This window comes from Toxoplasma gondii, chromosome X (assembly GCF_000006565.2).
Source record: "Toxoplasma gondii ME49 chromosome X, whole genome shotgun sequence".
Taxonomy (NCBI): Eukaryota; Apicomplexa; class Conoidasida; order Eucoccidiorida; family Sarcocystidae; genus Toxoplasma; species Toxoplasma gondii.
The window spans coordinates 5,088,242-5,111,946 of NC_031478.1; the positions used below are offsets into that span (position 1 = coordinate 5,088,242).

The window sequence follows — 23,705 nt, forward strand, 5'->3', positions numbered from 1 at the left end:
GAGGAAGGACTGGTAGTCCTGTCTGCTCTCTGCATTCCTTCGAGTCCGTCCCGTTACGCTTCCTCTCCATAGAAAGGACTGGGGAGACGCTCGTTTTTCTGTTTCCCTTCGCTAGAGAAGCGAGGCTCCTGCAGAGGCAACGCCTCCGCCCCTAGAGAGGACGGCGAAAAAACTTGTTTTCTGTGGAGCAAAGTCTGTTTTCGCTGTCAAAGACGCGGAAGAGAAACAAGTGTATTCGCAACCGTCTGGAGGCCGAGATACAGAGAACATGTCCGGGAGGAAATAAAGAGTCGTAAATTTTTTTTGACCATCGACGTAGCTAACTCCTCCCCGTAAAGAAGGGTATGGCACCGAGTGGGGGCGTCAAAAATCTGTGACTAGCAGACACAAAGTGATGCTAGAAAAGAAATAGATGAGAGAAACTAAGAACGCGACAGAAAAGCGAGAACGCGAAACACCAACGGAAGCGAAACGAAAGAAGCAGCAACGAAAAGAGCGGCTCAGAGACAAGAAGCGTGAGAGGAAAACGAAGAGAAACACGCAAGGAACGAAAGGTGACAGAAAAATACAAAACGCACAAGAAAACACAAGACGAGGCTAAACGACGGAGGCAGAAGCTACACAAAAAGAAGAACAGTCGGGAATGTTGAAGAGAAAATAGAACAGGGGATGAACGTTTAGACCTGCGCGTTTTCCAGCTGTTCGCGGGGAAGGGAAGTCAGAGATATCTGTTTCTGTCTTGTCGCTCTTACGAGTCCACAAGCGTGAAAAACTCTTCGAAGACCGTAATGCGAGTTTGGAGAAAGATAAAACATCATGTCCTTCTACTTTTCTTCAGTTTCATATATATATATATATATATATATATATATGGTGTGTGTAGTTTATGCGGGCCAGGACCAGGTGAAGATGGCGAAATGATGAACAGAGGGAGCAATTGAGATGGAACTCACATGCAGCTTCAAAAACGTGGATTTTACTGAATTTGAGGACATAGGGCACATTCTCCACCTTGCTGCCTTGTCTGTGAAGAGTCTGTCTTCCCCCTTTGTAGATGTCACACTGACGCTTTGTCTTTCTCTGACTTCACCTCTTTTTCTAAGCATCTCTGTCTACGTAACTACCTACCTCTTTCTCTCCACTCCCATTTGACTCCCTGAAATTCTCTCTCTCCGTTGATCTCGATCTCCACATCTGTACTCACAAATGTGTATCTCCTGACGTCTGCATATGTAACATACACCTGTCATTCCTACAAATACCCACCCCTATATAAATATATATATATATGTAGATATGTATGTATATATGACTGCCCCAGTCTTCATCCTTTCTATTCACCTCTTTCTCCGTCTCTTCTCTCTCTGTTTCTTTCCTCGCTTCCGCTGTGTCTCTTCTTTTTCTTCTTCTCCCGTTCGTCTCCCCTGCGTGTTGGGGCGTTTGTGTTCACACCTGTTGTTTCGACGCCTCGCAGAAGGCGAAACTGTGGGAGAAGAAGAATCTCTTTAGAATCTCTTTTTTCTTGTTCTTTCCGTCGCACTCCCTCTGAGTGAGGACTCTCCTCAGACCCTCTCGCCTTTCGCCTTCGTTTTATCTCCAGGGAAAGCAGTGGAGAGAAAAGTCGGCGATGTGCATGCAACGAGTTCGTTTGCTTCTCCAGGGCGCTGCCGCAAAGAAGGCAGATAGAATTTCGGCAGAAAAGGAGACCTTCTTTCTTCGAGCAAAGAGAAGCGATTTCCAATCTTGTTTTTCTCGTTGAATTTCTTGGCCATTGCCCGTTTCCGAGGAGTCCGGATCCCCCGGCTTGCTCGCGTCCTGGGACCTTCTCTGCGTTCGCGTCGGGAAAGGAGAACAGTAGTTGTGTTTCTCCTTTTCAGCTCGAAGGATGAATCGCTGCGTTCCTTACTGCGAGATGGCGTCTGAACAGTTCTTTTTCCAGTGATTTCCTCCTCGTTGTCTGAAAAGGAGCCAGAGGCGTCTCCACCGAGAGACGAAGAAGGAAGCTCGAGAGCTCTCCATGCTGATGACCCACTCGAGAGAGAAGAGCAGCAGCTTTCTCTTCACTCTGTTTGTATCTCCCGTCTCTGTGTCTCTTTGTTCGTCTTTCTTTTTCCACGCGGCTGTTCGAGCAAGTCTCGTCTTTCCCCGCTTTCTTCCTTCTCCCTAAGTTCCCTGAAAACCTCGACATTCCCGAAGAGAAAAAAAAAGGCTTCTCCTTCGAAGTGTCCATACACTTGGCGTTTTTGTTTTCGCTTCGCCCCTTTCTTTTCGGATGCATTGTCTCTTTTGCTCGTTTCTCAACGACGAAAGAAAAAAACGAACGCGAGAGCGAGAGAGGAGAAGGGTAAAGTCTGACGACAACAGGCAGACGCTTCCTTCCTTCCAGGTTTCGACTTGTTCGTGCAGCTCTCTCTCTCTTTCACCGGTGCATGCAGTTTCTCTCGTCTCAGGATTCTTGTCTTCCAACGAGTCTCCTGTTCTCTCTCGCGATCCTGCCGACTTCTTCCACATCTCTTCTCTCTCATCGACAACGTATCCGTTCCTCTTCGAGATCCGCGGTTGTTCGGCTCTCTCGTCTTGCCGTCCCCGCCTTTTTCTCCTTCAGGTCTTTCTTTTCGTTCTTCCTTTGCCGTTTTCCTCTGATGCAAGTCTCCTCATCTGCGCCTCACTCCCTCTGCCGTCTGACTTCGTCCCCATCTTCCTTGTCGTTCCGATCTGACTTCCTCCGCAGTTTGTCTGTGTTTCTCTTCTTTCACTTCGTTTTCCACTGCTACTCCTTCGTTTCGTCCGTCGCAGATATTTCGTCTTCAGTATTTGAGACTTCACCAGCTCTCCCTTCTAGCGGCTCTCCGGGGTGTACGTACAATTGAGGAGGTCCGCGCTGCGCCGCCAGCCTTCGGCTTTGCTTCTAAGATGAACGCGCGTTTCGCCGCAGGAAATCGCGACGCGATCGAGCAAAGATTTACACCGACGACGAGGAAGAGGGACTTCGTCCTCAGAAGCTCTTTTTTCCTCTCCTCCCCTCCCGCATCGCGTTTCTTTTCTCCACCTCGTGACTGTTTCGCCCTGTAGCGATTTCTTCTTCTCTTTGGATGCTCGCGTTTTGCTGCCTTTCCGGGGGCGCACTCGTTTTTCAACTCCGGAAAATCTCCGTTTTCCTCCCTCTTCCTATCACCGAACAATGCCTACCATCTCCGCAGAGACTCCTGCCGCCGTACACTGAGGAGACAACGGGAACCGTTTACCTGAGACTACGCGTATATCCGTATACATACATATTTATCTCTAAGCATGTATGCATCTACTTCATACCTACACGTATGCATACGTCTACGTAAATGTACTCATTCCCACATATAAATATATATTTATATTTATATATATATATATATATATATATTTATATATATGTTACATGTATATGCATACGGTTTAGTGGTGGCATTTGGTTCGCCTGTTTCAAGATTGTATTTTTCCAGTCTTCAGTCCTTCTTTTCTCAAGGAACGACTCGTGCAGAAGGTTGGGAGCAGATAGGAAAGGAGCCGAGATGGAAGCTGTCAAGGAAGAGCGATGGTGACTCTCGTTGTCCTCAACTGACTCTCCTGGAGTTGTTTGTTCCCTGCTGGCCTCTCCGCTGCTTTCTCTCTCGTGTCTACTCTTTCGCTTGAGTGGGGCATTCGCCTTCTTCTCCTCTGAAGGTCGAGAGCCACTCGCGGTCTTTTTCCTTTTCTTCTTCTCCATTTATCTTCTTCGCTCTTTCCGTCGGCTCGTTTGATTTCGCGGCATGCTTCTTCTCTCTCCTCTCCTCTCTCTCACTCCTTCTTCTCGAGTTTGCCGCCTCTTGCTCTCCCTCTTGCTCTCCCTCTTGCTCTCCTTCTCCTGCTTCTCCTGTATCATCGTCTTCTTCTGCACCTTGTTCTCCTCCTCGTTCTCCGCGGGCGTTTGCGCTTGTGTTTCTCCCTGTGGTTCGTCGAGCTCCTTCGGCGCTGCATCTGCTCGGTTCGCCGTGTATTCTGCGCGTTTTCCGAGATGGGGAACTCATGCGGCGGTCGCTGTCTGTCGGGAAGCTTGTTGCTGTCGCGGAACGAAGACGACATCCGTCGCCACTATAGAATCGGCAGGGTCTTAGGTTCCGGATCTTTCGGACAAGTTCGAGAGTGCACCAGGCGAGAGACAGGCGAAGTTTTCGCCGTGAAAATCATCGAACGCAAAATGACCGCCAAGGAACAAATGGCGCCTGGGAGACCCTCCAACGAGGCGATGATCAAGTCCGAAGTCAACATCCTCAAAGACCTGGGTACCGCTCCTCCACCTCAACACACTGCAAATGGTCGTTTCATTCTTGCGTCTAAATGCGGAGTTACTTCTCTCTGCAGTCGCTGGTGTCGCGATGAAGAACTGCTGCACGGGGCGAACGCGCGTTTCTTCCGCGGGACAGGACGCTGTCTGGGTGTGGAGAACTGGACCTCCAATCTCGCATTTGCCTCACCCACAAACAGTCCGAGGTGGACTGACTTATCTGCACCCCACTGCACCACTCCTTCTGTAGCGAGGTCTCATGCTCTTGCCGACATCGAATCAACAGCTGTCTCCCTGTCTCTCGCTGCACCTGCCGACCGTCTTCTCTCTGTACAGCCATTTACGCGTCTCTATCTACACCTATATCCATTCCTTTATCCACATCCGTATCTATATCCATATCCATACCTATACCTACACATATATATATATATATATTTATTTATAGGCGTAGATCTACACCTGCATCTGAATCAGTGCCCAGATCTATGCGTGTACCTATATTTATATCTGTATGTATCTCTATACCTCTCGCTGCACCTGATTCTGTACGTCTACCGATGTCGGTGTATAGATCTATGTCTATTCCTACGTTTATGTCTAGTTGTATACCCATGTCTGTATTGTCTGTATTTGTGCCTACATCCTTTCCTGTGTTTGTGTCTGTAGCTTTCTCTCTCTTTCTCTGTGTTTTTACGCAGATACATTTCTCGGTTCTGGCGAGGAGCAAGCAATGGCTTCTCTGGGTTGCTCGGTTTGTGGAAGTTTGCGAAAGGGATGCGGCAGTAGGTGGACTGTCCGTGACTAGATTCACGGGTGTTCGCTTGCATTCTTTCGCCGTCTGTTTTCAGATCACCCGAACGTAGTGAAGTACGTGGACTTCTTCGAAGATCGTCACTTTTTCTACGCAGTCCTGGAGCTGTGCGACGGTGGGGAACTCTTCCACGAAATCGTCAAGCGAAGACATGTGACCGAGCAAGACGCCTCCAACTTCTGCAAACAGATGGTCGGCGCCCTCGCCTACCTCCACGAGAGAGGCATCGTCCACCGCGATGTGAAGGTAAACCCAGTCGCAGGGAAAGAAACGTCTTCACCTGCATTTGCCTTGCGCCGTCTCTGCGGCGTTGACTCAGTCAAGGGTGCAGCCGCATCACGCACCCACCGTCGAGAGCCCGGAGAGAAGACATGGAGCAAGCAGGACACAAGAGATCGCAGAAGACGGAGAAAAAGAGATAGGAGAAGAGAGGAGAGAAGAGATTGAGGAGGAAGAGAAATGCGTAGGGAGAACAGGAAGCAATGAGAGACAGAATTCGCGTCTCCTCGTTCGCATTCTCGCGAGTGCCGACTCGACTGTGCTGCCTGTGTCGCAAGGTGTGAAGAGAAGCGTTGAAAGAGTGACAGGTGATTTCTATGTGTCGTGGGTCACTCGAAGCGCTGGCCGAACGGATCGCTGTTTTTCCGTTTAGGCTGAAAATTTCTTGTTCAAAAGCAAGTCCCCCGACTCACTCATCAAGCTCATTGACTTTGGCATGTCCGCGAAGGTGAGTGTAGTGTTTTTCTGTTGCTCTGACGCTCAGGGCGTCGTGAGATAAATCCAGACACGGCGCGTAGCAAGCCTTTTCACAAATTCACAAAACTGAAGACAGCTCGCTTTAGATCATGTCCTCCCAAGTCGTCGACGCTCTCCGGCTTTTTCCTCGACGTGAGGGGCGTCGAGATGTCTGTGTGCAGGAACTGAGGCCTGTGTTGGACGGAAGGCAACTACGCGCTTTCCGCTGGAGAGAATTTCCTAGCGTGTGTGTTTATCGAGCCTTTTGACGAGCGTAGCAGATAGCTGCATGCAGCTCCTAAATTTCCTCTGTCGTTTTGGCCCTCCAGATCCCACCTTGCGGGTATCTCACTGATCTCTGCGGCTCTCCGCATTACATTTCTCCGGAGTTGATCAGGTGAGGAAGTTCTGAGAGCCGTTTCCAAAACGCTTCCCCTTCAGCTCTTGACCTCTGGCTTCTTCGCGTGTGTCTGTCGCCCTGCAGCTGCCACTGTGGAGTGCGTGACTCTGCTGTTTTGTTGGTCGCTTCCTCCCTTCTCGCTCTTTCGCTGCAGTTCTCTCAGATCCTTTCTTCTCCTTGTGTCGCCTCTTCTGTTCAGCAAGCACTACGGAACGGGAGTGGACATGTGGGCCTTCGGTGTGATGATTTACTTGATGCTCTTTGGGCGCTATCCCTTCGAAGGCGCAAAGCCTGGACATATCGCCGTAAGCGCGAGCGCGGAGAAAAAACGCCGCGACAAAGGCGCGAAAGAAGAGAGAGGAAGACGCTCCTCGAAGCGGAATCACCGAGCGAGAGACAATGGCACTGCAAAGCGAAAGGCAGCCGAATCGAAACATAGAGAAACCCCGTATATTTTGAGGCAAAGCAAATCGCACTCAAAGACCGAGAAAGACGAAGCCTGGGAGACAAAGAGAACTGATTCGTACAGAGAGAGAAAACCGATCCAAGGACGGAAAAAAGGCAAATTTAACCATGTACAGAGAGCCTGTGCAGATACAGAGAGACAGGGACTCTCTGCACACAGAGAATCCGGTAATCGTCATGGAGAGACACACACAAGGGGAAGTTGAAAAAGATATCAAAGACGCTTCTATGCCGGTGTGGGCTTCACATAGATCTTCCTTCGCTCTCAGAGACATACAAACGGATACACGCCACAGAGTGTCTCATTTATATCGATCTCTTTATGCAGTCTTCCATCCCAATGTATCTCTCTGTCTACATACATCCATGTGCATGTGATGGTAGACGTACACTTCTTTAGGTTGTAGTTGGGTGTGACTGTACGCACGGCACTGTGCATGGGTGTTTGGCGTCTTTCCCGTTGTTTTTCAGAGAGAAGTCCAGCACAAACAGCTGGACTGGACCAGCAAGGAGTGCATGCACTTGACGGAGAGCTGCGTGGATTTCCTCAGTCGCTTACTCGACAGAAATTACAGAACGCGGTTGACGGCTGCTCAAGGTCAGTGTCTGTGTTTTTCTCAATTTCAGTGAATCTCTCTTTTCCTGTCTCCGCTTCCGGCACAAAGGCGCCTCGCGCGTGGGCGTTTCTACAGCTGCGGGTGAGCTCTGCCTTTTTTTTCTTGCAGTGGTCGTTCTCTCATTTTCTCTTGAATTCCTCGGTGAACTCGCATCCCTCTCTTTTTCTCGGATCTTCCCCACGGCTCTGCGTCTCTCTCAAGTTGCTTTTTCTCTTCAGCTCTGCAACACCCGTGGATCTCAACTTGCACACCACTCAAGGAGCTGTCGATCATTAACCCAGAGAACCTGGAGCTTGCACGGTAACTTTCTCGTTGCATCTGCCAAAACGTTCCGCTGTGCTTCTGCATACACACAAGCGGCTCACCTCTCTCCATGCAGAGGCGACTGCGCTTCTGAGCAGCAGTGTTCTCGCGCGGCCTAGACGAGCGACAGCGATGGTCCCTCTGTTTTATGCCTGGACTATAGCCGATGTGGAGCGCCTCACTGCCGCAGGACATGGAACTCCTGCGGCTGAGTATGGTTCAAGCGTCCGAAAATCTTGTATCCATGAAATCTGGAAGAAGAGACTCGATCGGAAAAACGCGACTGTCTGCCACTGTCTGCGCGGAACTCGTCGCACAACTCGCGAGTTGATATTTACTTCAAACAACTGTACACACACAGACACACTCATTCAGCTCATATATACGTAGATGCACACATACAGACATATATATATATATATATATATATGCGTATATAAATTTAAATGTACTCGCACATAGAGACGCATATATACAAGTATGCATATATATATATATATATATATGTATATAGATAAACGAGTAGATATGTGTAGATCCGCGGGGGTGGAGTCTGTGTGGACGGAAGGGTGGGTGGAGCATGTGTATGTGTGTGTGGGTTCTCCGGTTTATTGTAGTTTTTTCTGTCTATCGTGTTTAGGGATATCATGTCTTCACAGCGCTCTGAGTTCACTGGTTTTTCTTTTCGCTGCATGCGTTGATCCTCAGTCGCCTGTCGGTCGACTCCGAGCACACTGGCGGACACCGGGTAGCGGCGCGTGTGAACTCCAAGATGGCCATTGCCGAAAAGGAATTCCGGAAAGTAAGACGGCCGAAAGGCAGAGAAACATGAGGCGAAACGATGGCCGGGGAAAGCGAATCAGACACGATGGGGGGAAGTCCAGTCGGCGGACTTGCGGTCAGGACCTTTGTGTCGGTTCGCGGCTTCTCTGTTGTGACCACGACTGGGTCAAATCGCGCTGACGACCGCGACGAAAACGCGTTCAAAGGTCGAAGAATAGCGAGAGAAACTCGAGTCGAGGGAGACATTGAAGACCGAGACAGAGGCTGCGGGGGAGCTGGCGAAGCGCAGGGTATAAGGCTCTGCCATGAAAAAAACACTATGTGAGAGGTCGGATGTTTTTTCTGTCGGTTTCTCTGGATCTAAGAAAGAGCAGCAAGGGAGACTCTGTGTTGTCGCGTGTGCACAGGGGAAAAGCACTGGACGCAGAATCTCTGTCACCGACAGCCAACAGTCGTTCCACTCTAAGTAACTTTTCTTCCGCGGACTCCTTCGTTCAAATGTAAGTCACGTTGTGCAAGCACTCCTGGATTCCATTGCTCAAAGAGAACTGCCTTCTCAAAACATTCAACCAACGAAATGTTCTACATAGAGAGCTATGCTTACAGAAATACATAGATGTGTACTTCTATATTTCATGATAAGCAGTGTCACGACTCAATGCATATACATGTCTATATCTGTCTATGTATACATGTTTTTATGTATGTTTTTCTGTATCCGTTGATCTGCAGTGGTGTGACTATTTTTGGAGTGTATCCAAGTTCGTGTGTGTCCATGTCCATATTTCCAGCTGCGCTTACGACTGTGGTTGAGCATGTGCATGTACCCAGCTGCAAGTCAATCTGCATGTTTATATGTGCGTATGTAGTAGTCTCTACATACAAATATATATATATATATATATATTGTTATACATATGTATATACGTACGCATATATATATATATATATATATTTGTGCATGCGTCGAAAAGATGAAATGCCTTTGGTGGCAGCGCCTGTTTTACCGCTCCACAGTTGCACGCCGCTCGTTTGCTCGGCACCCCGGTTCCTATCTTCTGAGAATGTTGGATCTCCGTGGCGGCGGCTACACGTGTCGGGCGTTTGACGCTCCGCATCGCTTCTTTCCGCTTCACCATGTCGTCATATTTCTGTCAGTTTCTGTTGTCTCCACGTGTCTCCTTTGTTTTTGCGCGTCGTCAGGTCTGCTCGCAGCCAGCGCTTTCTCGCGCGAGGTGAAGAATGACATTTCGAGCGTCTGCGGAGGAGACGAATTCGTTGCCGACTTGTGCGGAACGAGCCTTTGAACGTTCCTTGTCGTGGTCGTGCTCCACAAGGCTATGAGTTCCTCTCTGTGACCGGAGCGTTACTGCAGCCGAAGCGCGGTCGCGGCATGATCCGGCTTCACGAGGAATGTCTTTTTTCTGGTCTCCCGTCTCGCTTTTAATCTCCAACTTCGGAGCCGAAGAGACGCCGGAGGGTGGACGCAGACATGTGCGTGCATGTCCACACTCATTTAACTGTATGTAAATGTAGACATCTCGTTTCGTGAGGGGTGGCTCTAAGTCACACAGACTGCGGTACATGGCCGCGCAAAAGATATTTCAGACCTGGAGTTTTTTGGGTCTTTCTCAGTTCGCTTCCTCGCTGTTTCTCCCTGTGCCTTGAGGCACAAGTGGAGAACTCAAAAGGAAAGAAAAGAGACAACAGAAAAGACGGGACAGCTCGCCAGTCCTGCCGGTTGCAAGGAAGCCATGTGCGAAGACGGAGGGCGGCGAACTCTCCTCGCGTCTCTGCCATGCGCCTCCTGTGATGGGTGCTCCCAGCGACACAGCCAAGCCTAAGCCTGAGCAGTTTCTTGGCTGTGAGGCATTGTGCTTGTGTCTTCAAATCGCGTTCTACAGATCAGTCGATGAGGTCGCCTCTTCTTCGCGTTCAGGTCGGCGCGCCACACCAGCCGGCCAGCAGCGGTAGGAGATCGAATCAATGTCTTGGCATCGAGAGATGTGCCGATCCATGGCTGCTCCTGTGCTCTCTGTTCTTCGAGGGACGAGGGGGCAGGAATCTGGAGTGTGGAGAGAACTGCGCCTGTGACTTGTGGCCTTCGCCGAATGGGTCTTCCAGCACTGAAACGCGTGCATTCACCGCAGAATGCAAGCGAATCTGTTTTTCTGAGTCCCTGGACCGAGACGGAGTGTTTTTCTCGCAGAAAAGCGGTCCGAAGCAAGAAAGCGCGCGTAGGCACGCAGTGGACAGTCGGCCGTGAACAGGCTTCGCGAAGGCGGCTTCGTTGTCGTCATCTCAGAGTTTTTTCTTTCGGCGCCTCGCGTTTTGATTTTGTGTAAACCGTGATTCCAGGGAACGAAGAGATTCACACACCGGCAGCTGACGGTTTCCGGGAAGTTTGTGGGGGGAGAATGAACGCAGTCTAGGAGGCAAGGCTCAGTGCACCGCAGAGAAGGGAGAGAGCGAGAAGGAATAAAGGAAGCAACGAGGAGCAGCGCGATTTGTAAGAGCTGCAGAAGCATTTTCATCACGAAGACGGAAGGGCAGCTCTGGTCGTCAAATGTTTTACCTTCCGGGTGACCTTCTCTGCAGTTGTCGACGGCAGATACGCCGTAACGAACAGACTGTAGGGGGAGAAGACGGTCTTTCTGATGAATTGTGCCCCTCAGTTAAAACGTGTGTAATTTATCGGTACGCAAAGGCAGTGCCGCACTTGAGTTTCCTCTTTCGAGTCCTTAGAGTATATGCCGTGATTCGGCTCGTTATTTGAGCAGACGGATCCAGATTGTCTTTGAATGCAAAGAGAAAAGGGCGCATTTTTCTCGTAGTGAATGCTGCGACAAATGGAGGACATTTTTTCCCTCAACCGAATAAGCTCGTTACACGGAGAACGGATACATGGCATTTTGTGTGTGTTCATGGTTACATCTCTACGCGGTGTTGCCGTACATGCAAATGCACCCCTGTGCATCCGTGGCCGCTTCGGCTATCTCTCAAGTCAAGCAAATCTCTGTTGGCTTTTTCTTCTTTGCATGCACGTGTACCTGCGCGCATAGTGATAGTTTTGAGTCACAGTTTTTCCCTCTTTGTCGACCCTGATGCATGACTGCGAAGAAAAGGCAGTTGACAGGGAAGACCAGAGGGACGACGAAATGATGCGCCTTTGTTAAGCTTCTTGTCAAACCTTTCATTTGAAAAACTTTTGTTAGGTGTTGGGCGTGGAAGTTGGGATGGCCGGCGTTGAACCAGTTGTGCGCGGCGTGCCGCGACAGTCTCTTCCCTTCGGGCTGTCTACTTCACAGACAACCATTGAAGACAGGCGAACATGCCGAAACTAAACTGCATGCAGTTTAGTTTCGGCATGTTCGCCTGATCCGTTAGAGTCTCTTCCCGGCAGTAAGGCAGGAGTCTCGACAAACGCTCGAAAGCTGACATAAATACTCCACCGCTGGCGCGATCCCTCACCCGGTGGGGCGTGCCTCTCTGCAAGCAAAGCACAAACTCGCATTTACACACCAAAGACACATGTGCATATATTGCAGCGGTACCCTCGCCGACAGAAGAAACGCGTATCTCTCAGTACGCAGCCACCAGGGGGGAGGGGTACCTTGTTGAGAAACGTGATGCTCGAAAATTCCAGAGAAATTTCCGTACATAGGTTCGCCAAGAGCCACTCGTATCGACCGACCACAGATATCGATGGAGAGAACAGATCCACCAACAGGGAATCACTGGAGGCCATGCTTTGCTACGAATGGTGGCGAGCGAGGAGAAGCGAATCCCGCAAAAGGGGCCCCATCCACAACGTCTAAATTCCTGTTTCTGGTTTACGTGTCGCCACGGAATCGCTTATAACGGCCACTCTGTCAAGAATACATATGTGCATGTATATGGGATGAGAACAAGTGTTTCGTTGATGTCGCCGTGCGCTCTATGCGGAACCTGCAAGTAAAAATTCAAGAAGCATTGTTGTTGGCATTCCCTTTAACGTCCTGCAACATCATGCATTGCGGTTTGTTTCTGATTTAAGCGAATGGATACGAATCTGGGCAGCTCACATGGTTCTAATTGAAAACGTAGAAGATCGGCAATTCGGATTCGGGAGCGCGGATCTTTTTTCCCAGAAGCATTAAACCTATTTGAAATGTGCTAAGAACTCCACAGGTTCTGCTGGATCAGCAACTGGGAGTTTCACTTCGGTCATCGCAAAAAGGTGGAGTGACACAGCTGGTCGACAGCGATATGTAGGAAAAGGATCCTGAAGAGACCAAATCGCAGGTCGCCTGCTTTCGGGAACGAGGCTCGTGATTACTCGCACGAATACATGACGTCTACATATGCTTGCTTAGCTGCATATGTATGTAGACTGCTCTGTTTTGAAAGCGGCAGCAAAGCGGAAGACTCTGGACACACTACGCAGGGAACCTACAGACTTTTCTTTCGGCTTGGCACTACGTCAGCGACTCCACAGATTCCGACGCATTTGAGGGAGACGCACGGCTGGTCACAACAGGAATAGCGGCTGCTTCTGTGCAAATACGTATTAAAGAAGATCCCAGCGAACGGTGAGAATGGGAAGCAGCGATTCTTTCCCAGTACTGTTTCTAACAAATCTCGTGTTAGACACAGTGGAGTGCACTTTGTGAAACAAATAATGCACAGTGGCGGTGCTTGGCTTCTTGTACTTTTTCACAAATAATTGTTTTGTGTGTGTGTGTGTGTCGTTTGTTGCTTCCTCCACAGCTGATGCCCGATAGGAGAACGAAAGCAGAACTAGTGGCTGCTCTCCAAAAGAGAAACATGAGGTTTTACAGTTGCCGCTATAGATTCTGTCGAACCTATTTGAAGTCTTGAAAGAGATCGCAGTCGTCTGTACCGGAATCGATAGAAGGGAATCTCAGGAAACATATAAACCTTTTGTTCCTCACCTTGAATGCAGACCACGAGAAACACATCTCTGTCTTTCTTTATTTTGCAACGGGACTATGAGTTGGTAAAGTGCCTGTACCCGTCTACATTCGGTATGAACTACAGAGATAAGAGGAACTTTCGTACTTTTGTGTAGTTCAGTGTTCCGTTACGTTTGCTTATAGTCTCAGCTTAGCATGCGCAGGTTTCACTTTCTTTCTAATATCTGGAATACCGGAGACGCACGAGAAGTGCAGAAAGCGACATTCAGTTTTTGTGCCTCCCAGATTGCCGGAATTCTCGATTTTTGAAGGGACAACGGGCGCTGACCAACCTGTCGAAAGCAGCGGTACTGCGCTTCGCCAAGATACACCGCGACCACTTGGCAACAGACTCTCTGTTTTACGTTTCTGTTTTATAAATCGGACAGATGCGTTTGTCTCTTGTGGACTCTTGTTTTCTCTTGAGCATCCCTCATTCCTGTTTGCGTGTGGGAACCGTCTAGGAAAACCTCTGAAACTATACGTGTGAACTTCCAAAAACCTGAGTCGCCGCACATGTTCATGCACACGCGCTGCCGGTCTCCCTATTTTGCCCAATGAATCGAGCGAAATATGGAAGCTGAAGTCTTTCTGCTGTAAACGAATAGGTGACTTTTTACATCTGCGCAAATATTTCTGTGAAAACGACTTCTCCCGATCCTTCCGGATAAACTTCCAACTCAGGGAACGGGCAAAAACCTCGAGGGCAATGACAACTTTCGTGCCTTGAACTGCTTGATGTCGGCAGTCGCAAATTCCAGTTTGATTGCTTTCGCATCTTTTCTCCAACGGACAGTGCTGCTTCCTTCCGTGTCGCAAGCCTTTACTTCTTCGAATGGCTTTGTCTTTTGTTCTGAAGCTGTACGCAGAATCATGGTCTAACATGCATCAACGCAGAGGCAGACCCCCGCTGGGCCGTAGCGGCTTGCCCTCTTTGGCAAAAGGACAAACGACGGATAGCCTATTGAACTAAAGGGTGTCGTAGTCGTGAGTTAACACTTTCCCCCCGTTCGCCTACTAATTCCTCTGATCTAAAATTTTGCAAGGTCGAAATCCGGTGCCGGCTATCCACTTCTCCTCCTTCGGCCTCTGGAGGAAAGACATCTTGTGTGTCGACATCATACTGTGCGGCGGTCTGCGACATTGGCCAGTTAAGCGAGGTCATATCGATGTGGAAAGGGAACAGATCAACAGCATGGGGAAGCTTGCCCTAGGAGGCAGACAATGGAGTTCCAGAATCATCGACTGAAGGTAGCAACTTCCTGGCGTTCTGCTGTGTTTTATACAGCAGCGTTGGGTTTGTAAATACGTATACCCCAATATGTAAAATATATATGCATGTATGCTGACTACTCACTATGTGCGTGCAAGCCTACATAAATGGAGCACACACGCATATGTACGCACATCCGTGTATAGGCGTATGCATTTCCACGTGAACCAGACGCATACGTCAGAAGATGAATAGATGCATGCTTTCCCTTCCTGAGAGCACAGAGCGATGCAAAATCGTATCTTTCGATACATGTGCGTGTCTGTGTGCCTCGTCACTCCATGAACTTGATGAGGAAAAACGCTTTGCTGTTGGCTTCTACCGCAGTTTTCATACATATTTGTTGATTTGACCTCTTTCTTTCCGCACTGTTTTTTCATGTCGGACTTACGGGCCGGTGTGCAACCGGTCTCTTGTCGATCGGCTTGTGAGGCCGACATTTCCTATGCTCGCGTCGGGTCGGTCGCTAGGTTTGTTTCTCTCCGACAAAAACGTAGTCGTCATCATGAAGTCGATCCCAGGCCCCTGCGGAGGCACTTTTACTACCTGTCGACTTCTCGGCCCTCTTTGTTTCTTGTTTTCCTGCCTCTCTTGATTGTCTACGCATCCGGAACAGCTGTCCTCTCACAGATTCACGATGGAAGTGACAGCGAAACTCGCACCGCCGAAGGGGCTTTGGGGAATCTGGCTCCGGACAAAGACACGCGTCAGCCCGTCAGTCAGTTTCTTTCTCTGTCTAGTTCCGATCCGCTTCACGCGCCACAGCGTGTTGGTACAGCGGGAACAAGTGAGGACCCGGCAGCGACTTCCGCAGCCATTTCTGGTGAAAAGTTTTTCAAGGAAATGGCCCCGGAGCTGAGAAACACGGCAGAACAGCCCTTCGTTTTGGGGAACACTGTCGATGTTCCATCATCTTCAGAAGAACCCGGGAACAGGGAAGAGTATGGACTTCTGAACGAAACAAGGTCAGCGCCCAGGGAAGAGCAGCAGGGTATAAAACCGGAAACTCTTGATTTTGAGAAAGGAATCTCGTTCGTGCTCCGACCCTCAGAAGGAGAATCTTTGTTGCTTGCTGGCGTGAGCAGCGCTTCAGCAGAACAGACCGACGTAGAAAAACAAGAAAGTGCCGAAAACGTTAAGAATTTTTCGACCGAAGTCCTCGAAGGTGCAGCCAACCTCCGAGGGCGATCCATCAGCCCAGCTCTGCTTCCTTCTTCCTCCCCATTTCCTTCCCGTGCTTCTTCCGCTTCCTCTACGCCCGATTCGACAGCTCTCGTGTCCTCGTTACCGCCGACTCTTGCTTCTGCGTTGGTGTCTGGCCTCTCAGAGCACCTGGCGTCTTCCTTTCCCCTGTTCAATCCTTCGCTTTTACCTGAGTCTCGCTGGGCGTTTTCGGGTGATGAACACAACCTGCTTTGTCTGATAGGTCCCGGCGGCAGCTGCTCCAAGACGCCTACGCCGACCGAATTGCTGGGTCTTTTGAACGAAAGCACAGAGTGGATTTTGACCCCGACCGCCACGATTCTGCAAAGTATTGGGCGTACCGTGGACAAAATGATTAGCGGTTTCGTTCTGCGCACGGCGCCTGTGTTGCCGAACTATCGCAGGAACGTGATTATTTCCTACCGCGGCTTCAAGCCGTTCATGTTGCTCGAGATGCTCGCGCAACGCAACCACTTCCTCCACCACTTGTCTTCTTTGTTTTCCTCGCTGCAACCCATTCGGTCCATTTACCTTCGGAACCTGGGCATGGAAATCTTCGAACTGCCCGACGTGCTCGGTCTCGGCGAATTCATGAAGGCTGCGCTCGGCCTCCGGCAGTACGTCGACCACGTCTTCGAGGATCAAGAACTCACCGATTTCGACGACGAAAAACAATCGGCCAGTGCAGAAGAAAGGGCAGAACCTGGCCTGATTTCCTTCGCTGACGAACCTGAAGCCTCGGGCGCGGCGGACGACAAAAGTAGCCGACAGATCCCCGGCGAACGAAGCCGCAATCGCCAGAAAGAGGACCCCTGTGATGGATTCAACAGTCCGAACGATGTGGATGCCGGATGTGGAGAATCCACGAAAGAGAACCCCGATTCTAGCAGCAACGCATTTTCTTCTCAACGGCGCAGACTGCAAGTCATACCGAATGACCCTTTCACGTGGAAACAGTGGCCGTTTAGTGACAGCGGCCCGTCGCGCTGGGGCACTGAAGCACCAAGGGCGTGGGAATTGTGGACAGGTACGGAGAAAAACCAGGAACAAAGCAGAATCTAGTCGGAGCCGCAACCAGGCTGTCTGGCTTCGATGCTGAGACAAAGCGCTGGCAGCTAACGAAGCGCTTCATGTATAGTTTCTGCGAGTCTTGCCCCGATAAGAGCAGCCAGGCCGAAGACACACACACACACGCCGCAGATAACTTCATATGGGTTGTTTTCCAGCTTTGTTCTACCACTGCAGGCCTGGAGGGAATTACAGAAAACGTAGACAACTGCAGGTATCGTATGTATATGTTAATAGGCAAATGTACGCGTTTATGATTAAACCTGCATGCACGTGACCACCCAACATAGTGGGCATATATGCGTGCCTTTAGCAGCTATGTATATGATGGTTGGGGGACATGCGGGACCTACAGTACATATCGAACTTTGAGTCTTAGGTCTCTCCTAGTGTTCTGAGGGGTCGTACAGTACATGCTGACTTTTCTGCTGTGAATGCTAACTGTCTTCTAGAGTTTTTCCCCTGCATTTGTCGAGCGCATTCTGCGCCGCAGACGACCCCTTTGACCCCAGAGAGAATCGGTGAAACTGAAACTCACATTCCATGCATAAATCTCGACTCTTTTCGTTTCTTCAAATTCTCCCTCTCGGTTTCGTGCCTTAAGATTGAAGATGATCAAGAGGGGACAGTCGTTGTGGGGTGAGGCAGGGTATTTGGTGTTGCTCATCTCTAGACTTTCTCATCCTGGTGAAACTCTAACTAGATAAGTGAGACAGAAGCTCATTTCGCCTCTGTTGTTGCTTCCGTCTCGTGCCCCTAGGTGCAAATATGCAAAAGCGACTGACAGTGGCCGTCATCGATAGCGGGGTTGACTACCGACACCCTGACTTGAAGAACATGATCTGGCACAACGAAGGCGAGATATGCAACAACGGGATCGACGACGACAGAAACGGGCTGGTGGACGATTGTCTTGGATGGGTAAATTAAGCAGGCGTTTTATCGAATGTGTGCGAAATTCCATTTTTGTAGGGATGTCTCTGTTCAGTTCTCTCTTCCGGTCATCTTCCATTTGATGGATTCATCAGGCTTTTCGCTTGCCAGGCACTGCCTGTCTCGGGTCCATTATGGTCCTTCACCCCCGCTCCCGCTGTCTTCTCTACTTCCTCCTGGTCCCCCCACCTTACTCCGCATTTTCGTCTGTACACAGCTTTGTTCAGTATTTACAACTACAGACACACCTGTCTCTACGGACCGAAAGGCATTCCCTGGACATGTGTCTTTGTGTAGCGACATGATCAGCTACCCCCTTTTGTGTCTGTACACGGTCTTGTCGCGTAAATAGGGACGCATCTGAAAAAGGAGAGATATAAACGCAAAGAAAAATCACTGTGAAAAATAATTTCTTAGGCACACCAATGCCTCGTTGCGTCTACAGATCTCTGGGGACGGCTGCCGCGCATAAACTTTCTCATCTTGGCTGTCCAGGCTCTCTATGTTGCAGGACTTCATCCACGGTGACAACGACCCTGACGACGATAACGGGCACGGAACAGCGTCTGCAGGCATCATCGCCGCGGAGCCGAACAACCACATCGGCATGGCGGGAATCTGCTGGGGCTGCGAAATTATGATTTTGAAGGCTCTGAACAAAGACATCAAAGGCACCGTCAGCAGCTTCGCACGAGCCATCGACTATGCCTTGGGCAAAGGAGTCAAAATCTCCAACAACAGCTATGGCGGCAGAGGCAGCGGCTTTCATGGACTCGAACAGGCTGTGGAACGCGCCCGAGCCGCTGGAATGATCTTTGTCGCCGCTGCAGGGAACTACAATGGAAACAATGACAATGACAAGTCAGCCTTGAAGCACTACGCCCCTGGGATCGAAAAGAGCATATAATTCCAGCTACACCGTATTCCGTAAAGCCGATAGTAGTCACGGAGTAGTCGACATTCGTAGGCATCGCGTTATCTAAAGGTATGCATATATATATATATATATATATATATATATAGGTAGACAGATAGATATAACATCTTCAGAAAGCGAACGTTAAATAACAAAGGATTGTTAGCGACAGGCATATACGGACTGGACATTTGTATGTATGTGAATATTTCTATGTAGCGTTATGTGAATGTCGCCGGTGGGCAGTCTCCTATGATTGTCAAGGAACTGTTACGAGTATAGATCTTCGGTCCACACGAATAGGCGCGTATACCACGAGGCCCTTTCACACGCACGCACATTTCTACTGACACGATTGGGCATCTTTAACAGCCTGGACAAATGTCGGTCGAAATCTGTGGCTGTTTCAGAGACCCCGTGTTTCCTGCCTCATATCAACTGGACAACATCATTTCCGTCGCTGCCATTACGAGGGCTGGAAGTCTGGCGAATTTTTCCAGTTACGGAAAGACGCAGGTGGACATTGCGGCGCCTGGCGCTCAGATCATGTCAACCTCTTTGAGTGGAACCTATCGCACGGTCGAAGGAACGAGTTTCGCCGTTCCCTTCGTTTCCGGGGCAGTTGCACTGGTTTGGTCGCGGTTTCCGTATCTTCCGTATCGAGAGGTGATCGATCGCATCCTGAGAAATGCAAAGTACAATCCTCAACTCCAGGGTAAGCTTTTGAAAGTGGCACTCCGATCCTGGCTTACCAATGTGAGCATTCTTCGCTGGTGCGAGGCTTCTGTGTTCTCCTCAGAGTTCCCATGTTCAGCCGCCTTCCATTCTTGCGCTGCTGGTTCTTCTGGTTTCTGGAATGTGTTCAGGATACATTGCGACTTCAGGCGTGCTGGACATCCGGAAGGCATTGACCAACGGAGCGGCGTCGCTTCCCCATTGGGACGCTTCCAGTTCCTCCGCTCTTCTGGTTCCAACTAACCCGTTGTCGCAATGTGCAGACTTGCGGTGCCATCCTGTGGCGACGTGCGTCGTAACCTCGACCTTGCAAAAGTCTTGTCAGTGTCCACAAGGGTATCAGGGGAACGGCTTCGATTGCCGAGACATCGACGAGTGTGCCTTCAACCCATGCGGTCCCGCATCCGTGTGCAGAAATCTGCCCGGGTCGTTTGAGTGCAGATGCCGGGAAGGGTTTAGACAAGTTGACGATTCCTGCATAGACATTGACGAGTGCCGAGAATCTTGGGGCGGACGCACTCCTGGACAGGCGTGTCCGCCGCAGGCGATTTGCCAAAATTTCAGCGGGTCGTTCGACTGTGTGTGCCCACCCGGATCCGTCTGGAATGCGCAGTCTGGGTACAACGCACAGTGCTTGACTCTCAGTAAGGATCGAGGCATCCTCAGAAAGAAACGATGAAAAGTTTGTGTAAACGAATAGGAAAGTCATCCACAGCTGTTATTCCTGACCTCACATGAACGCCGACTTCGTTGTAGCGAAGGGATGTTTCCGAGATCATCAGACAGCGCAAGTGCGGTGGCCATAAGGGCCTCAACGTGAACAGCAGCACACATCTGAACCCATAAAATGTTGAGGTCTTTCACATGTCTATAGATGTACCGGCAACAGGCTTGCACGCCACCAGATGATTACAAATAAAAACAATATATTTGTATGAAGGTGTCCATCGGTGGACATCCAGGCAATATGCGGATAACGCACACGCACACATCTCCTTAGGTCTATTTTGATTCAGATATAGAAATACATCCAGCACAGTAATTCATAATTTTGAAGTGCTTCACTATGTGTGGAGTGCGTAGCGGGAAGCAATCTCTCTGAGAGCCACCCGAGTTTTCTGTGTGACTGCGTCCGTTGTGTCGTTTCCCAGACACACCTCTGACCGGTCCATGCGTGAACAACGGCGGCTGCGGCAGGAATGCCTTATGTCAAGCTTCGGGTGCTGTCCTCTACTACCAGCGAACGTGTGTTTGTTTGAATGGCTACGAGAAGCTGAGCTCATCGGTGCAAGCAGGACTCCTCGGGGAAGGTCGAGAGCTGTGCATCCGCGAGGGTATCATCGAATCGGAAATCAGGCGATATCTCACCATTATGCAATCCTTCGCTACAAGAGAGACATTGGAAAAGAAATCGGTTGAAGCAGTTCCGTCTTCTAACACCCAAGGTATCGCGGATGGGGGCAACGGCATGGGAACCGCAGACCTCTTGACTGGAGGATGGCTTTGGCCTAGAAGTTCCCCTCCGCCTTCGCCCGCCCCTTCAAACATCGCGCCATGCTTCTTTGGAATTTGTCTTCTGGGAGGGTCAGCCGAAAACAGCAACGGCCCTTGATGGAAGGAGAGGGCATCATACATAAAGAGATAGTCACTGCAAAGGAAATCGATAGCCCCTTTTAAATCGTGTTCCCGCAAGCCTAGTCGCTACTCAAAAATTTGTCATGGATGAACAGCCACGCAGCACAGGCTTGCGCGCACAGGACTCGCAGGAGTTTTTGGCGCTCAAGTGGCGGCAACTGCTCTGGCACGATGCTTCAGTGGATAATGCGAAGCTGGGCTCCATATATCTTACGTCGACGCTAAAACATGAGCACAATGATGCATATCAGATGGCTTCGATGTGTTTGCGTAGCAACTGTTGAACAGCGGAGCTGTCTGCGTCGTGTGAAGCACACGAGTTAGTTGTATTCACCGTTTATATGCAGAGCTGGCGGTGTCGCGTGGTCATTTTGTAGGTGAAATATCAGGAATCAATCACTTGAGATACTGATGCCCACACTGTGTATAACCGACCGAGTTCGTTTGGTTCTAATGCCAAATTGAGGATCCAAGGAGACTTCTTGTATTAGTGCTGCCCGCAGCCATAGCCAGGGCAGTATCAGATAACCAACATGATAAGAACGCTGAAACACATGCGAATTTCAATGAAAGTTAATCATGAACCAAGTATCAACACACACAACTGCTGGCATCCCCCGTCAGCGGATCTCCGTCGTGCTGGCCTCCTTCAAAAACGTTTTTAAATCATGTGCCGTCCTTATACGTTGTAAAAATAGGGGACATCTCTGTCTCATCTTTTGCCTTTCTTGGTGAAAACCGCATTCAATCACAAACAACGCTACGGCGCACAGGTATGTCGCCGATGCCCTCATGAACTTTACACAACGTAGGCAATATCGGCAGGGCTCACTACGCCCTCTGTTTCTGCTAGCAGCTCGGAATGTATGAGGCGTTGCCATTCGAGGCACTTTGACCTTGGTGAGACATTGTCTTCTGCTATACGCAGAGACGCGGGTGTATTTTTACGACGATGGCCTTCGCTCCCAGTCATAAAGTATTTGGTTTGCCGACAGGAGAGACATGGAAGAAGTCTGATGGGCAGCTGACATTCAACAGCACCGCCTAGTCGACCCCCATAATTATCCGCTAGACACGTGACAGGTGAATTAAAATGCATCCTAAGCTCCTGCACTAACAAAATGTCGTCTTGAACCGCGGCGAGGGCTTTCCTGACGTAAAGAAGACACCAGACATCTCTGGCACTGGAATTTAGCACTTTATGTAATAACGCAGACACTCCGGTTCTTTTGTGAACTTTGAGCACGCTCAAGACTCGGTTATGGCTGCATGCATCAGCGGTTCAGTTCAGGAAAGCTTACATCAGTTGGTCAGTTTTCCTGTCTCTGGCCGCAGTCGGCGGCTGTAGAATTGAGAGCGAGTAGGAAACCGATAATCGGGAACGGATCTCGTCCAGATGTGTTGCTGCAACAACGGCATAGCTTTCATTTTTGCAGGTGAATCCTTGCAGAAGTAAGGGAGTAACGCGGCCGACTTAAACTCATTCATGTTGGCTGAAGCTTCCCAACGTATGATGCGGCCACGTATAAGAAGATGCGCTTCTGCACAGAGAGGCCAACATCTGCGTCAATTAAATGCGCTATGCTAAGGCACAGAAGTGGCCACGTGAGGGCAGCATACGTTTTGATAGGTCGACAGTTGACTAGGAGTACAGAGACCGACACACATGCCAACTGTTGCGTCTGTGCGTGAATCGAGTTGCGCTCCTGCTTGTCCTCAGGAGAGATTGACTCGCCGACACGGCACCCACGAAGACGACATGCAGACATTTCGTCTTGACCACCCACCGGCGGAGCCGAGCATTCGCTTTGCGAAGAACAGCTGCGCAAGGTCGAAGTGCGCCCGGACAGAACTGTTTTTCGCTTTGGCCGCTGCATGAATCCGCCTCTCGACGGCGGCGTACGGCCTTTGAAGATCCTTCATGGCTTTCATCAAGTGCCCGACACAGCCAAAAGGTAAACCATGAGCCTTCAGCAAGTCTCGCGCGAGCCGCGCATGCCTAAATGCAAGCGCAGGCCTGCCGTCGTCCCAGTACCGAATCGCCATATTATGCAAACTGATGAAGCGTTGGGCTGAAAAGACAGTCGTTGGTAAGTAGACAGTGGGCTGGACAACCCGTGCAGAGCTCCGGGAACCTGGATCACTTCTTTGGGTGCTGTATATTCTGCTCCTGAGCTGGTGTAAAGCGCATCGCACATCGGCTTGTCGTTCAATTTGCCTCTCCTTGCTCCACCACAGAGCTGTGCCTCTACTCTGTAGGCGGCCATAACGCTGTACGGACCCAGGTTCCTCCGAGCGAAGCAAAATTACGGGGTGTGGGGCGGCGCACAGTGCCAAACTCGAAGAAAGTTCACTTTGAGGAACGCGGCCTTTGGTCGGGAGGACGAGCCCCGACTGTACCCTTGCTTCTCCCGCGCTTGTGCACATTCGTGGTTCCGCGTTGCGCCCACTGTCCCCTGAATTCCTTCTCAACGCAAAAGAGTCTTCGCCCTTCCTGGTAGAGCAGGGAGGACACCTCAGGTGTTTTTCTGACAGAAGCTTTCGCCGAAGACGATTTTGCAAGCCTTCCC

At 50.1% G+C, this 23,705-nt stretch overlaps 3 protein-coding genes across 3 annotated transcripts; 2 read left to right on the forward strand and 1 right to left on the reverse strand.

Moving 5' to 3' along the window:
- The first annotated feature begins 1,790 nt into the window (after positions 1-1,790).
- Positions 1,791-11,662, forward strand: TGME49_235750 (ULK kinase). The gene is made up of 9 exons (XM_018780441.1): positions 1,791-4,298; positions 5,152-5,360; positions 5,767-5,841; positions 6,179-6,246; positions 6,449-6,554; positions 7,186-7,312; positions 7,550-7,631; positions 8,343-8,436; positions 8,825-11,662. Exons 1-9 carry the CDS (start codon positions 4,031-4,033, stop codon positions 8,885-8,887), a joined length of 1,092 nt encoding a protein of 363 aa, XP_018635814.1. The 5' UTR covers positions 1,791-4,030; the 3' UTR covers positions 8,888-11,662.
- Positions 11,663-15,023: 3,361 nt separating this feature from the next.
- On the forward strand, positions 15,024-21,981 carry SUB11 (subtilisin SUB11; the record flags this gene model as incomplete). The annotated part of the gene is made up of 6 exons (XM_018780442.1): positions 15,024-16,875; positions 17,677-17,837; positions 18,361-18,710; positions 19,176-19,480; positions 19,632-20,144; positions 20,652-21,981. The coding sequence occupies 6 exons, from the start codon at positions 15,024-15,026 to the stop codon at positions 21,110-21,112; spliced, it is 3,642 nt and encodes a 1,213-aa protein (XP_018635813.1). The 3' UTR covers positions 21,113-21,981.
- Positions 21,982-22,775: 794 nt separating this feature from the next.
- On the reverse strand, positions 22,776-23,683 carry TGME49_235870 (hypothetical protein). The gene has a single exon (XM_002368931.2). The coding sequence runs from the start codon at positions 23,560-23,562 to the stop codon at positions 22,852-22,854; it is 711 nt and encodes a 236-aa protein (XP_002368972.2). The 5' UTR covers positions 23,563-23,683; the 3' UTR covers positions 22,776-22,851.
- Positions 23,684-23,705: the final 22 nt, after the last annotated feature.

Excerpts from the sequence above, each read along its gene's own strand:
- TGME49_235870 (XM_002368931.2), bottom strand. The coding sequence starts at position 23,562 with ATGTGCACAAGCGCGGGAGAAGCAAGGGTACAGTCGGGGCTCGTCCTC.
- TGME49_235750 (XM_018780441.1), top strand. The coding sequence starts at position 4,031 with ATGGGGAACTCATGCGGCGGTCGCTGTCTGTCGGGAAGCTTGTTGCTG. Across the intron at positions 6,247-6,448 it reads ATTTCTCCGGAGTTGATCAG|CAAGCACTACGGAACGGGAG; the intron begins GTGAGGAAGTTC and ends TCTTCTGTTCAG. Across the intron at positions 7,632-8,342 it reads GAGAACCTGGAGCTTGCACG|TCGCCTGTCGGTCGACTCCG; the intron begins GTAACTTTCTCG and ends GTTGATCCTCAG.